General features: G+C 57.5%; 1 protein-coding gene across 6 annotated transcripts in view; it reads left to right on the plus strand.

Annotated features, from left to right (window-relative positions):
* Positions 1-12,619, plus strand: part of CTTN (cortactin) — a 39,841-nt gene that overhangs the window by 4,845 nt on the left and 22,377 nt on the right. For 2 of the 6 annotated variants that reach the window (XM_042958340.1, XM_042958344.1), the window contains exons 1-4: positions 4,312-4,378; positions 8,863-8,958; positions 11,308-11,394; positions 11,522-11,595. In XM_042958340.1, the coding sequence (XP_042814274.1) occupies positions 11,308-11,394; positions 11,522-11,595 (161 nt within the window). In that variant the 5' untranslated portion in view covers positions 4,312-4,378; positions 8,863-8,958. Of the gene's footprint in view, positions 1-4,311; positions 4,379-5,459; positions 5,546-8,862; positions 9,005-11,307; positions 11,395-11,521; positions 11,596-12,619 lie in introns of those variants that run through there. The other 4 variants (XM_042958343.1, XM_042958341.1, XM_042958342.1 and 1 more) reach the window with 4 other exon arrangements.

The following is a 12,619-nucleotide window of genomic DNA, read 5'->3' on the forward strand; positions in this document are numbered from 1 at the left end:
CTCTTGTAGAAGGGACCCCGGAGGGCTCCCTTGCCCCTTCTGCCACGTGAGGACACGGCGGGAAGGCGGCCATCTGCGAATGGCCGGCTCTCCTCGGACGCCAGTCTGCTGGCACCTCGATCTTGGACTTCGGGCCGCTAGAACCGTGAGAAATACGTTTCTGTGGCCCGTAAGCCGCCTCTTCGGTGCTTTTCTGTGACGGCGACCCAGAGGGACCAGGACCGTCAGGCTGCAAGGAGGCGTGGACGCGGGAGCGCGGTTCACTCGGGGCTCCAGCGGCCCCGTCTGCTTCAGCTGCCACAGCCCTGCACTGTCCCAGTGGGCCCTGTCCTCACAGGTGTCCCTAGACTAGGGAGGCCGCGAGAGATTTCACTACAAGGAGGAAGTAGATGTGACAACGGACGCTTCGGTGTGAGTGAGGCGAGGACTGCAAGCTACGTTCGGGAGGGAGAAGGGCCACAAGCAGGTCGTCGCCTCGGGTCTCCCGAAGGACCGGCCCGGGCAGCACCTTGGCTTTGGCCCAATGACCCTGCCGTCAGACCTCTGGACCCCAGAACTCTAGGAGAAGAAACTGGGGTGGTGGTTTTTTGGGGATTTTTTGAGCGGCTACATTTGTCCTAATTTGTCACAGCAGCCAGAGGAAAGTGACCCCCTCTGCCGCCACAGCATCCCATAGCGTGGGGGGTCCACGGGGGTTTCCAGGGGCCGGGCCCAGAACCCGCCGCTCCGCACCCACGTCCGAGTGAAGCCGAGAGCCATCCTGTAGCGACGACACATGCCCGGTTGGTAGGGAAGAAGGGCATGGTGGGGGCGGGGGGGGGGGGACCGTCACAGCTCCAGTCTCTGCCACACCCTCGGAGGCATTGGGCCTTCTTGGTGACGCAGATACCGGCTGCTTCCCCCCACCCGGCTGCAGTGACCTTTCCAGTCTTCTGTACAGACGGGGTGGGGGGGGGGGGTGCTCAGGCCCAGCAGGCATGCGGCCTTGGCCCCCCCTCAGCACTTCGCACGTCTCTTCGTTTCTGGTCCGCGGAGACGCTCAACTCGCTTTTGAGCCTGGCTGTACGTCTGTGCTTTGCAAACGTGTGTTGTGTCTGCAGTTGCCATGGAGCCAGCCAGTCCCTGCCTCCTGCAGGACAGGAGCCGTGCGTCAGAGGGGGCAGCCGCCGCGGCTTTTCACCCGGGAGCCTCCCGGAGGCTCGCTCGGTTCTCCACCCAGCAGCCAGAGCCCTCGTTGGGCGTCACAAACGCTCATGCCGCCCTCCCGCCACAAAATCTCCAGGAAGCCTTGGTTGTCCTCGTCAGAAAAGTGGAAGCAGTGACACCCGCCTTGCTGAGAGGACGTAGCAGCTTTGGGGGCGGGGGGGGGGGGGAGTGGGAGTGACTGCTCATGAGCTGGGTTTTGTTGGGGATGAGAACGTCCAGGGCGCCTGGGTGGCTCAGTTGGTTGGGCTCAGGTCATGATCTCACAGTCGGTGGGTTCGAGCCCCGCATCGGGCTCTGTGCTGACAGCTCGGAGCCCGGAGCCTGCTTCCGATTCTGTGTGCCCCCCTCTCTCTGCCCCTCCCCGGCTCGTGCTCTGTCTGTCAAAAATAAATGTTAAAAAAAAATTAACAACAACAAAAAGCCAATGTCCTAAAATTCTCTTGTGGTCACGGTCGTTATCAGCCTGTGACTATACCGAAAACCACGGGATTACAGCAACAATATATTGGGACTTCCTCAAGATAAGAAGCTTCTGCACAGCGAAAGGAAACAATCAACAAAACGAAAAGGCAGCCTCCAGAAGATATTTGCAAATGACACCTCTCATAGAGAGTATCTAAAATACATGAAAAACTTGTAAAACTCAACACCCAAAAAACAAATAACCCAGTTACAAAATGTGCGGAAGACTTGGCCAGACACTTCTCCAAAGAAGACAAAACAGATGGCCAACGGACACATGAGAAGATGCTCAGCATCGCACATTGTCAGGGAAAGACAAAGCAAAACCACAATGAGATGTCACCTCACACCTGTCACAGTGGCTAAACTCAACAACCCAAGAAACAGCAGGTGTGGGTGGGAATGCAAACCAACGCAGCCATTCTGGAAAACAGTGTGGAGGTTCCCCAAAGAGTTAAAAAAATAGAACTACTCGGGGCGCCTGGGTGGCTCAGTTGGTTGAGTCCGGCTTCGGCTCAGGTCATGATCTTGTGGTTTGTGAGTTCAGGCCCCACGTCGGGCTCTGTGCTGATGGCTCGGAGCCTGGAGCCTGCTTTGGATTCTGGATCTCCCTCTCTCTCTGCTTTCCCCCCGCCCCCACCACTGACACTGTCTCTCTCTCTCCCTCGTGCAAAAATAAATAAAAAAAGATAAAGCTACCCTACAGTCTAGCAATCACGTTAGTGGGTATTGACCCAAAAAGTACAAAAACACTAATTCAAAGGGATGTTCAACGGCCAAGATACGGAAGCAGCCCAGGTGTCCATCGACTGATGAATGAATAAAGATGCGGGATATATACAGCGGAGTATTATTCAGTCATCAAAAAGAATGAAATCCTGCCATTTCCAACAACGTGGATGGAACTAGAGCGTATTATGCTAAGCGAAATAAGGCAAAGAAAGACAAATACCATATGATTTCACTCATGTGGAATTTAAGAAACAAATGAGCAAAGGGGGCGGAGAGAGAGAGAAAGCCAAAAACAGACGTTTAACTCTAGGGAACAAAGTTGAGGGTTGATGGAGGGAGGTGGGTCAGAGATGGGCTAAACGGGTAGGGGGAGATTCAGGGGGGTACTTGTGATGAGCACTCGGTGTTCTTTGTAGGTGATGAATCGCTATATTGCACACCTGAAACTGATATTGCACTGAATGTTAATTAGAATCTGGGTAAAAACTTAAAAAAACCACTTGTACTTCAAAAAAAAATTATTTTTAATGTTTTTATTTTGTTTTCAAGACAGAGACAGAGCATGAGTGGGGATGGGGCAGAGAGAGAGACACAGAATCCGAAGCAGGCTCCAGGCTCCGAGCCGTCAGCACAGAGCCCGACGCGGGGCTCCAACTCACAGGTTGTTAGACCATGACCTGAGCCGAAGTCGGAGGCTCAACCGACTGAGCCCCCCCAGGCGCCCCAAGAGAATTTAACTTCCTAAATGTCTCTTGTATCTACTCCCTTTTCTCCATCTTACCTGCCACCACCCGTTTGCCTGAACTGGCTGTACTAGGCTCCTTCCTGGCCCTCTTCCCATCCATTCCCCACACTGCAGCCAGAGGGATCTCATTACAATTCAGACTTTATGATGTCTCGTCTATGCTTAACTTTAAGGACTTCCCATTTATTTTAGAATCAAGATCAAGGTCCTTGTGTGCCCTGCCAGCCTCTGCATGACCTGGCTCCGTCTTCCCCCACTGTCCTGCTTCATCACCATGCTTCTGCTACACTGAACTTTCTTCAGTTCCTCTGCCTCAGGGCCTTTGCACATGCTGTTCTCTCTACCTGGAAAATTCTACCCTCCTTCCTTCTACTTGGCCTTCAGATCTTGGTCCAAATGTTAATTGCTCAGAGACTCTCCTTCTCTGATCTCCTGGGTGAGTCCAGGTCCCACCTTTTCTCCAGAACGATTTCACAACACCTTTGCCTTCTTTATTGCATTTATTCTGTTTCTTAGTTATGTATCTGCGTGATTATGCCTGACTTCCTTTCCAGGCTGAAGGACCCTGCGGCCAAGGTCCATGTTTAACCTGCCGAACTTCTCTTGATACATCTGTGGCCTTCTCTGGATGCACAGGAGGGTGGGTCGGTGGAAGATGAGGTGACCCACTAAGGATGGGCGGGTGGATGGGCGAAGAAATGGTGCGTGGATGGACAGATCATAGCTGTCTGATGGATGGGTGGATGGAAGGATGGATGGGTGGATGGATGAAGGGCGGACGGCTGGGTGAGTGCGTGAATGGAGGGTGGGTGGAGGGACGGATGGTCGGACGGGGAGGGCGGGGGATGATGCGTGTGCTCCTTCGCTTGCCTGGCGCACGTTCCTTCCACCCGGGCCGGGAGACCTGGAATCCTCACCCGATCGCAGTCCGAGCGGCCGCCCCGCGGCACTTCCTCCTGGCCGAGGGCACGTCAGGCCTGTCGGGCGGCCCGCACCCGGGCGGAGCCCGCGTCGGCGCCGACGGAGGGCGCGGCCCGGGCCACGTGGGCGCGGGAGGCCGCTCCCGGCCGTGGGGTCCGCGGCGGTGGACCGCGGGGGCGCGGGGCGGGGCCTTGCCGGGACCCGGATGCGGCCCCGCCTCCCCGCCGCGGAACCGGAAGCGGAGCCGGGCGCCGGGAGCAGCGGGCGCGGCGGGGCCGGGACCGAGCGGGCCCGGACGGACCCCAGGCGGCGGTGAGCGAGCGCGGCCTCCTCCGGGGGGGGCGGCCGGCTTCTCTGCCTCGTCCCTCGGGCGCCGCCAGCCCCGGAACGGGAAGGAAGCGGCGGTCGCTGCGGTCTCGCCGCTCTTCCGCTCGCGGTTTCGGGCGCGGGGGGAGCTCGGGCGAGGCGTCCCCGGGCCGGGCGGGCGGCTGAGGTGTGGGGTCGGGGCTGCGGACCGGACGGGGGGGGCGGGAGGGTGCGACGGGGGTGGGGGTGGGGGGCCTCGGCGCTGGAGGGGATGGGGGAGGCCCGAGGGGGAGGGGCCGGGGGTCTGGGCGAGGTGGGGCGGGAGAGGGGCCCTGTGGGGGAGGAACGGGGTCGGGGGGAGGGGGGGCCGGGGTCGGAGGGGCGGGGTCCCAGAGGCGGGAATCCGGCGGGGAGCGGCGGGGGTCGCGGGGGCAGGGGAGGGGCGGATCCGAGGGGTCGGGGGTCCTCCCGCAGCCCGCACCTTCCGCGAGGTTGTGCAATCAGGTCAGTGGGAGTGCGGCGACGTGCGCCCCTGCGGCAAGTTGCGAGGCTCTAAATTTGGGGCAGCCCCTCCTCTGGGTATGTTGGAAGTCACCGGAAAGGTGCTTTGGGGCTTTCTGCGTGTTCTGTTTCCATCGCTTGCACGTTACGGGCGCGCGATCCCCCCCGCTGGAGGGGCGGAGGGGGGGGGGGAGAGGGGACCGGGCTTCCTCGGGCTGGAATCCGTGGCCTTGTGGGGCCTCTCGGGGAGGAATGCCATTTTCCGCTGAGCGCAGTTCTGGAGGCCTCCCCTCCCCGGCCCGCCCTGCGGGCGCCGCGCTCCTTCAGGGATTAACCCCCTGGGTTCTGGCCGCGCGGGGTTCCGCCCAGCAGGCCCGGCCAGCCCGGGGCTGTCGGGCAGGCCCCTCCTGGCCTGCCCCCCTCTGACCGCCTGGTGAGTCACTGCCCCGGTGTCTCTCTGGCTCTCTCGGAAAAGCAGTCCCAGATCCTGAAGGAGCGGGAAGCGTCCTGAAGGTCACTTCCGGACCCAGGAATAAAGGGGGAGGGGGATGCCGACTCCGGTTGGACCCTAGGTCTCCCAGTCACTACAGCCTTTGCCTTCCAGTGGAAGCATTTGGACGGGCTCATCTTTAGAACACTTTTAAGTGCGTGCGTTTGGTGATTCAGACTTAGGTGGGTGCCGTGCAGCACAGGTAAGGTGCTCAGAAAGGGCGTGGTTGAGTGCGCGAGTCTTCCGGGCCCTGCCCTGCGTGGCACTGTGCCAGCCACGGGTGGACTGGGTCACAGTCCCTGGCCTTCACCTTGTGGGCGTGCACGCGGGCGCTCTGAGCAGAGGACGGCACACAGGCCCAGACCCCCCCCCCCCCGCCCCCCCGGGGCGTTCCTCTGGCGGGGCGCGGGCGTCCGGGACCCCTGTGTTGGCTGCTCAGATGCCTTTTCGCTCTCTGCCCCTCTGCCCCAGCGAAGGCAGCGAGGTTGCTGCAAAGTGAATTCTGTCCCATCATCTGAAACTTTGCCCTGCAGCGTTTCCCACTCTGTGTGGCAGCGCGAGCTGAGTTCATGCTGGTGTGGTGTCGGTGGGCACGTGTGACGTTTGCAAGGAAGGTCTGTTCATGGTGAACAGCGAACAGTGTTTCTGGGTGACCGTTTCACTGAGATATAATTCACATACCGTGTGGTTCACTCATTTAGAGGGTTCGATTAAGGGGCGACCGGGTGGCCCAGTCGGTTGGGTGTCCGACTTAGGCTCAGGTCGTGATCTCCCGGTTGAGGAGTTCGAGCCCCGCGTCGGGCTCTGGGCTGACAGCGTCTCCCTCTCTCTCTGCCCCTCCCCTGCTCGTGCTCTGTCTCTCTCTGTCTCAAACATGCAATAAACATTAAAAAAAGTTTTTTTAAGGGTTCCATTAAATAGTTTTCTAGTCTAGTCACAGAGTTGAGCAGCCATCGGTCGCCACGATGAGTTTTAGGGCAATTCTGGCACCTCACGAAGAATCCCTGTTACCCTCCCTCCAGCGCCAGCAACCACCCGTGTGCTTTTCGTCTCCCTAGACTTGGTCGCTCTGGACATTGCACGTACACGGGACTGTATAATACACTGTCTTGCGCTGCCTGGCTGCTTTGCTTCGCGTGTTTTCACGTCATCGTGTCGCGGGGCATCCGGCCTTCACTCCCGTTTCTTGCCAGATCCTATTCCCTCCTACGAGTGGCTCACGTGGGCCGGTTACGTAACACGGGCGTTGGCATCGTGTTTGCTTTGGGGCTGTCGTGAAGGATACTGTGCGCGTTCCGTGCAGGTTGGTGTGCGGACGGAAGTTGTCGTTTCTCTCGCGTCCGACTCTGGGGGTTGGAACCCCTGGGTCATTTGGTAACTGTGTTTAAGCTTTTGAGGACCTGCCACACGGTGCCTCGCTTTGCATTCCCACCCGAGGGGTGAGGCGGCTCCGGTTTCTTCACACCCCCCTCGAAGTTGTTATTGGCCGTGTCTTTGGTTTCAGCCGTGCTGGAATGAGAGGCTCGGTATCTGCTGTGTCTTGAGTTGCGCTCCCTTGACGGTTCACCATCCCGGGTATCTTTTGTGAGCTTAGCAGCTAGCAGCTTATGTGAGTAGCTCTCTTATCTCTGGGGAGACGTCTATTCAGGTCCTTCCCCGTTTTGCAGTGTGGTCAAGCGTCCTTTATATTAATGCAGTTGCAGGAATTCCTGACTTGTTTTGGACATGGGACTAGGGAACAGTCTCCCCTGTTCTGTGAATTGTCCTCGCGCTCTTGATGGCGGCTTCTGAAGCACAGAGTTTCACATTTCGTCCATTTTCTCTGTTCTTTCCACTTCTTCTTCGTGCTAAGAACTGTTGCCAAATTGGAGGTTATGAAAATCTAGTCCTGTGTTTCCTTGTAAGAGCTTAATAGTTTACGCTTAAATGTTAGATCTTTGACCGGTTTTTGTGTGCGGTGTGAGGTCGGGGGCCAAAGGCATTGTGTTTGGGTGTAAACCAACATGCAGGCTTTTACGTTTTCAAACAGTGATCCTTGCGATGTTTTTTAAAAAAATCGTTTTTACTTTAGAATTTGGAGGCCTCACATCTACTAATTTGTTGTAGATGTGAGGCCATCACTGGCTGCTCTTGTGTGGATGTTTCTAGATGTTTGCCGATGACGGTAACAACTTCGGTACCTGGCGTGTGCGGAGCAGCCCGCAGAAGTTAGGGTGTCCAGAGGGGACTGGGGAGAAGGCGGGCGTGAACCGTAGGGTCAGGAACTCAGTAGGAAATGGAGCGTGAGGAAGGCTGGCAGAGCACCGCCGCCGTGGCTCCCGGTCTGTGACGCAGCTGCTCTCGGGTGTGAGCGGTGTGTGCTCGGGACTGGCTTGTTTCTAGGGAACGAGGGGACTTTCTTCCTCTGCTCCGTAATGTCCAACCGTGCGGTGCCAGTCGAGGCTGCCGTATGGTTTTCGGGAGTCGGTGGGGAGTCGGTGGCTTGACTAATTGGAGTCTTGATCTCTGTGCAGTAACTGTAACGTTCATTAGAAGTGCAGCCGGCTTCTCCCTTGCTCCCCGAGTCACCCCGCTTCTCATCCAGACAGCAGTCCCCGGGCTGTGTGTCGCCCGGCCGCATCACGGTCCCTTTCAGAGAGGTTTCCTTAGCTTTTTTATTTGTTAATGTTTATTTATTTTTGAGAGAGGGAGACAGGGTGTGAGCCGGGGAGGGGCAGAGAGAGAGGGAGACGCAGAATCCAAAGCGGGCTCCAGGCTCCGGGCTGTCAGCACACAGCCCCACACGGGGCTCGAACCCACGAACCTTGAGATCATGACCTGAGCCAAAGTCGGATGCTTAAATGGACTGAGCCACCCAGGTGGCCCTCTGTGTGTGTGTGTGTCTGTGTGTGTGTGTGTGTGTTTTAACTCACGGTAATAGATTTTATTACTTTTAACAATGTCTTTTTTTAAAAAAAAAAGATTTTTTAACGTTTATTAATTTTTGAGACAGAGAGAGACAGAGCATGAATGGGGGAGGGGCAGAGAGAGAGGGAGACACAGAATCAGAAGCAGGCTCCAGGCTCCGAGCCATCAGCCCAGAGCCCGACGCGGGGCTCGAACTCACGGACAGTGAGATCGTGACCTGAGCTGAAGTCGGGTGCTCAACCGACTGAGCCACCCAGGCGCCCCAGCAATGTCGTTGCGAAGGCCGACAGAAGATGTATGCTGGCAGGTTGCAGCAATAATGTCTGTTTGCACGAAGGGAAAACTTTATGCAGCTATAAATCTTTGGAGACTTGTTGTTTTGTGTATTTTCTCAATGTGTCCGGAGACCGGTTGAGCTTTTTGGTTAGTAGAGTGCGCTCCCTCCCTCCCTCCTCTCAGATTTCTTCCCAAAGCCGTGTGACGTGCGGGAGGAGGTCACGGATTCCTGAGAGGCTCTGCACGCGTGACGACTTGCCCAGAGAGGCTGGCGGCAGACGTCCTCCTGAGCTTTTTCTTCTTCATCGTGTTACAGACGGAATCGCTCCAGATGCCTGGAATTTCCTCATCGGATCACTGCGTTTCAGACAGGGACCTGTGAGCAGCCTTTCACCTTGGGGCGGGAAGAAAGGTCTGTGCCTTGTCGCCATTGTGTCCTCTCCCCTGGGGCCAGTGGGGTGAGTCCGTGAGCCGGGAAGGGGAGGGGATTCCCTTTGGGTCTGTGGGGACAGTAATTTGCTGGGAGGATATTTTGTTGTTTACATAAAAAGTGAAGTCAGGAGGGCGCCTGGCTGGCTCTGTTGGAACAGCACGTGACTCTTGACCTTGGGGTCACCGCGTCGTGAGTTCGAGCCCCATGTTGGGTGTAGAGATTACTTGCGAATAAACGAGTCAATGACGTTTAAGGAGTCCAGCCCAGTTTCCAGTGTGGCCTGTGGTTTCGAAAGAGAGCTCGAGCTGGGGAGCAGGAAGCGGGTGGAGGGTGGGCGCGGCTCCCAGGCAGGGTGTGAGGAGGCAGGCACAGGTGCTCTCTCTGCCCTCTGATGAAGCAGGCTTCCAGAAGGACCAGGGAAGGTGGGGCCCTGCCGTGTTGTCCTGATGGGTCTAGAACAACGGGCAGAGATCTCTTTCGCTTTCAGCTTCCGGGGAGAGTCGGCCTCACCGGCCCTCCCCAGAGACCCTGTCCTTTCATGTGACTGTCTCCTCTGGCCCGAACCGCAGGCAGCTGAAGTCCTGCAGTTGGGTGGCGTCTTTCCAGCTCGGGGCCACGGGCACACTTGACTGGAGACGAAGAGACGGGGGGCAAATCTCACGACTTTCAGTCATCCATTCTTTCCTCTGTGAATGGGCGCCCCAGGACCATGGTCTGCTTTGCCCCTCCCGGGCTGAGAGTTGAGTCTGTTTGCTGTCTAAAATCGTGTCAGCCGGGGCGCCTGGGTGCCTCCGTTGGTGAAGCGTCCGACTTCGGCTCAGGTCACGATCTCACGGTTCGTGGGTTCGAGCCCCGCGTCGGGCTCTGTGCTGATGGCTCGGAGCCTGGTGCCTGCTTCGGATTCTGGGTCTCCCTCTCTCTGCCCCTCCCCCACTCGCACTGTGTCTCTCTGTGTCTCACAAAAACAAACGTTAAAAAAAATTTTTTTTTTTACATCGTGTCGACAGCAGATTACATCTGGGAAGTTGTTGCCGGGCTTTGTGACACCTAGACAGAAGGGAGCGAGGTTCGAGGTGGCCTTGAGGGGACAGTGTGGATCCTGCCTTACCTGCTAGCAAACTGTTGCCTGTTCAGGAGACAGTGACAGGAGTCGCATCTGGGGACTTGAGAGCTGTGCCCCGATTTGCCCCTCGCTGCCACCCGGATTTGGACTTGAGACCCACTAGAGGAGGGGGCGGGTCCAGACGGGCTTTTGTTGTGGCTGAATTCAAGCCACAGGAGCACCCGTGTGGCACCCCACAAAGCACCCACTGGGTGTCCCCGGTTCAGACACGTGGCTGGAACTCCTGGGTGATCAACTTAAAACAGTGTTTCAGTTGCTTCCTGGCCGAGGTGAAATCTTACCAGTGCTTGTATGGAAAAGGAGCCCGTTCTCACACATGGGTTTCTCTTGAAATCCTTAAAAGTTTGATTTTACCTTCGCAGTCAGGAAAAGTCTTGTCTCGTTCAGGTGTGAGGCCGCTGTCCCTGGTCTCTGTGCCAGATGGCCCCTTCTGGCGCTGACGTGCTGGAGGAGGAGTGGACAGCCCATGAGAGAGAGAGAGAGAGAGAGAGAGAGAGAGAGAGAGAGAGAACGGGGGAGGGGCGGAGAAAGAGGGAGACAGGATCCGAAGCGGGTTCTGCGCCGACAGCACAGAGCCCGACGTGGGGCTAGAACTCATGAATGGCAAGATTGTGACCTGAGCCAAAGTTGGACGCTTAACAGACTGAGCCCAACCCCCCTAGGTGCCCCTGGAGGGATTTTTTTTTTTTTTTTAATTTTTAACATTTATTTATTGAGAGAGCATGAGCAGGGGAGGGGCAGAGAGAGAGGGAGACACAGAATCTGGAACGGGCTCCAGGCTCTGAACCGTCAGCACAGAGCCCGACGCGGGGCTCGAACCCACGAACCGCGAGATCATGACCCGAGCTGAAGTCGGACGCTTGACCGACGGAGCCACCCAGGCACCCTCGGAGGGATGTATTCTTCATGGATGACGTCAATGCACGCGTGACTTTCTTATCTTCCAGAACACTTTCCCACTTGAGTTGAAGCCAGAATGTTTCTGATGGGTCTCAGATGCCACTTGAGAGCGGTGTTAGAAATCTCACACGATGTTTCTTTTGCGTCTGATGTCATTCCCGCACGGGGTTGTGGGTGGGCATTTGGTGGCCCGGCCGCCCAGCCCCCCGAGCTCCGAGCTGTCATGCTGTGGCCAGAGAGCTTGTCGGCTGGCCTCTGAGAGCCGTTCTCCCAGGCCTCCCTGACCCCGGGCCCTGCTCTTTCAGATGTGGAAAGCTTCGGCGGGCCACGCCGTGACCATCCCCCAGGACGACGGGGGCGCCGATGACTGGGAGACCGACCCCGATTTTGTGGTATGAGTCACCAGCCTACCTCTGTGTCACTTTTCCCAGAAGCGATTTTCTTCCTGTTTCCGTTCGGGTTGTCCGTGTGTCTTACAGGCCCGCGTGGGCCTCGCTCCTCACTGACTTCTCTTTCCAGAACGACGTGAGTGAGAAGGAGCAGAGATGGGGGGCCAAGACCGTGCAAGGGTCTGGGCACCAGGAGCACATCAAGTAAGAGACTCTTAATGTTGGTGTGAAATCGGCCTTTTGAAGGGCGAAGATGCAGACTGGTGGGGGGGTGTGGGGGGGGAGGACACAGCTTCTCCGTGAACGCACGCTGGCACGGCTCGGCCTGTCTCGCGAGCTGAGGTTCCCGTGAGACACGATTCCACGCTTCCCTCCGTGTGTTTGCACGTACACGTGGTCGCTGAGAAGCTCCCGTCACAAACAGTTCTTGTGCTGACATTTCCAGCATCTCTAAGGGACGCGGTCTCCCACGCGGTTTGTAGGTGGGGCGTTCCTGCCCCACACGATGGGTTCGAATACCTTACGCCTTAACCACCCCCCTGCACGACTCTAATTTTCCTGCTTTGTCACTGCCCGTGGGGTACCGGGGAGCTGGATGCTGAGCATCGTGTTCTCCCGAAAGGCCCCAAATAGAGCTGAGGGATTGTCCCGCGGGAGAGTGGGCCCTGCTCCTTCCGGTGGTGTTTCCTTGTCAGGAAGTGTAGGCAAAAGCCTTGAAACTGTGCTCAGACTTTTATTTAGGCCGCACCGGCTTCCGCTTGTACCCTCCCGTCCCTGCCGTGAAGGGCCATCCCTGTGATCTGTCCGGGTCGCCTGCGGGGTTTGTCTTCCTTGGCCCCGTATCTTTCGGGAAAATGAAGCTGTTCTTGGCTGAGGCAGAGCCAGGAAATCATCCCCAAAAGAGGGTGAAGTCTGTAGCGTGGGTATTTTAGACCCAAGTGTTGGTTCCTCCCTGACTTGCTGAGCCCACACCTTCCACAGAAGCCACGTGAGGACGTTGAGGCCCTGGGAGCCGACTCCCGAGCTGGTGAAGTCACCGTTGCTCCCTCGTTGTTTCTGTTCCCGTGGCTTCGAAACGTGCTGGATGTCGCGTGAGCCCCTGGGATGGTCGTGGGCGCCCTGTGGCCCTTCCAGGTGTTGGAACAGTATCTCCCCCCGCCCCGCCAAGGGCACTGGGCCGTGGTCTGCTTTCTCAGTGCACTCTGGGATTGTCCAGACGTGTGGACAC

This window comes from Panthera tigris, chromosome D1 (assembly GCF_018350195.1).
Source record: "Panthera tigris isolate Pti1 chromosome D1, P.tigris_Pti1_mat1.1, whole genome shotgun sequence".
Taxonomy (NCBI): Eukaryota; Metazoa; Chordata; class Mammalia; order Carnivora; family Felidae; genus Panthera; species Panthera tigris.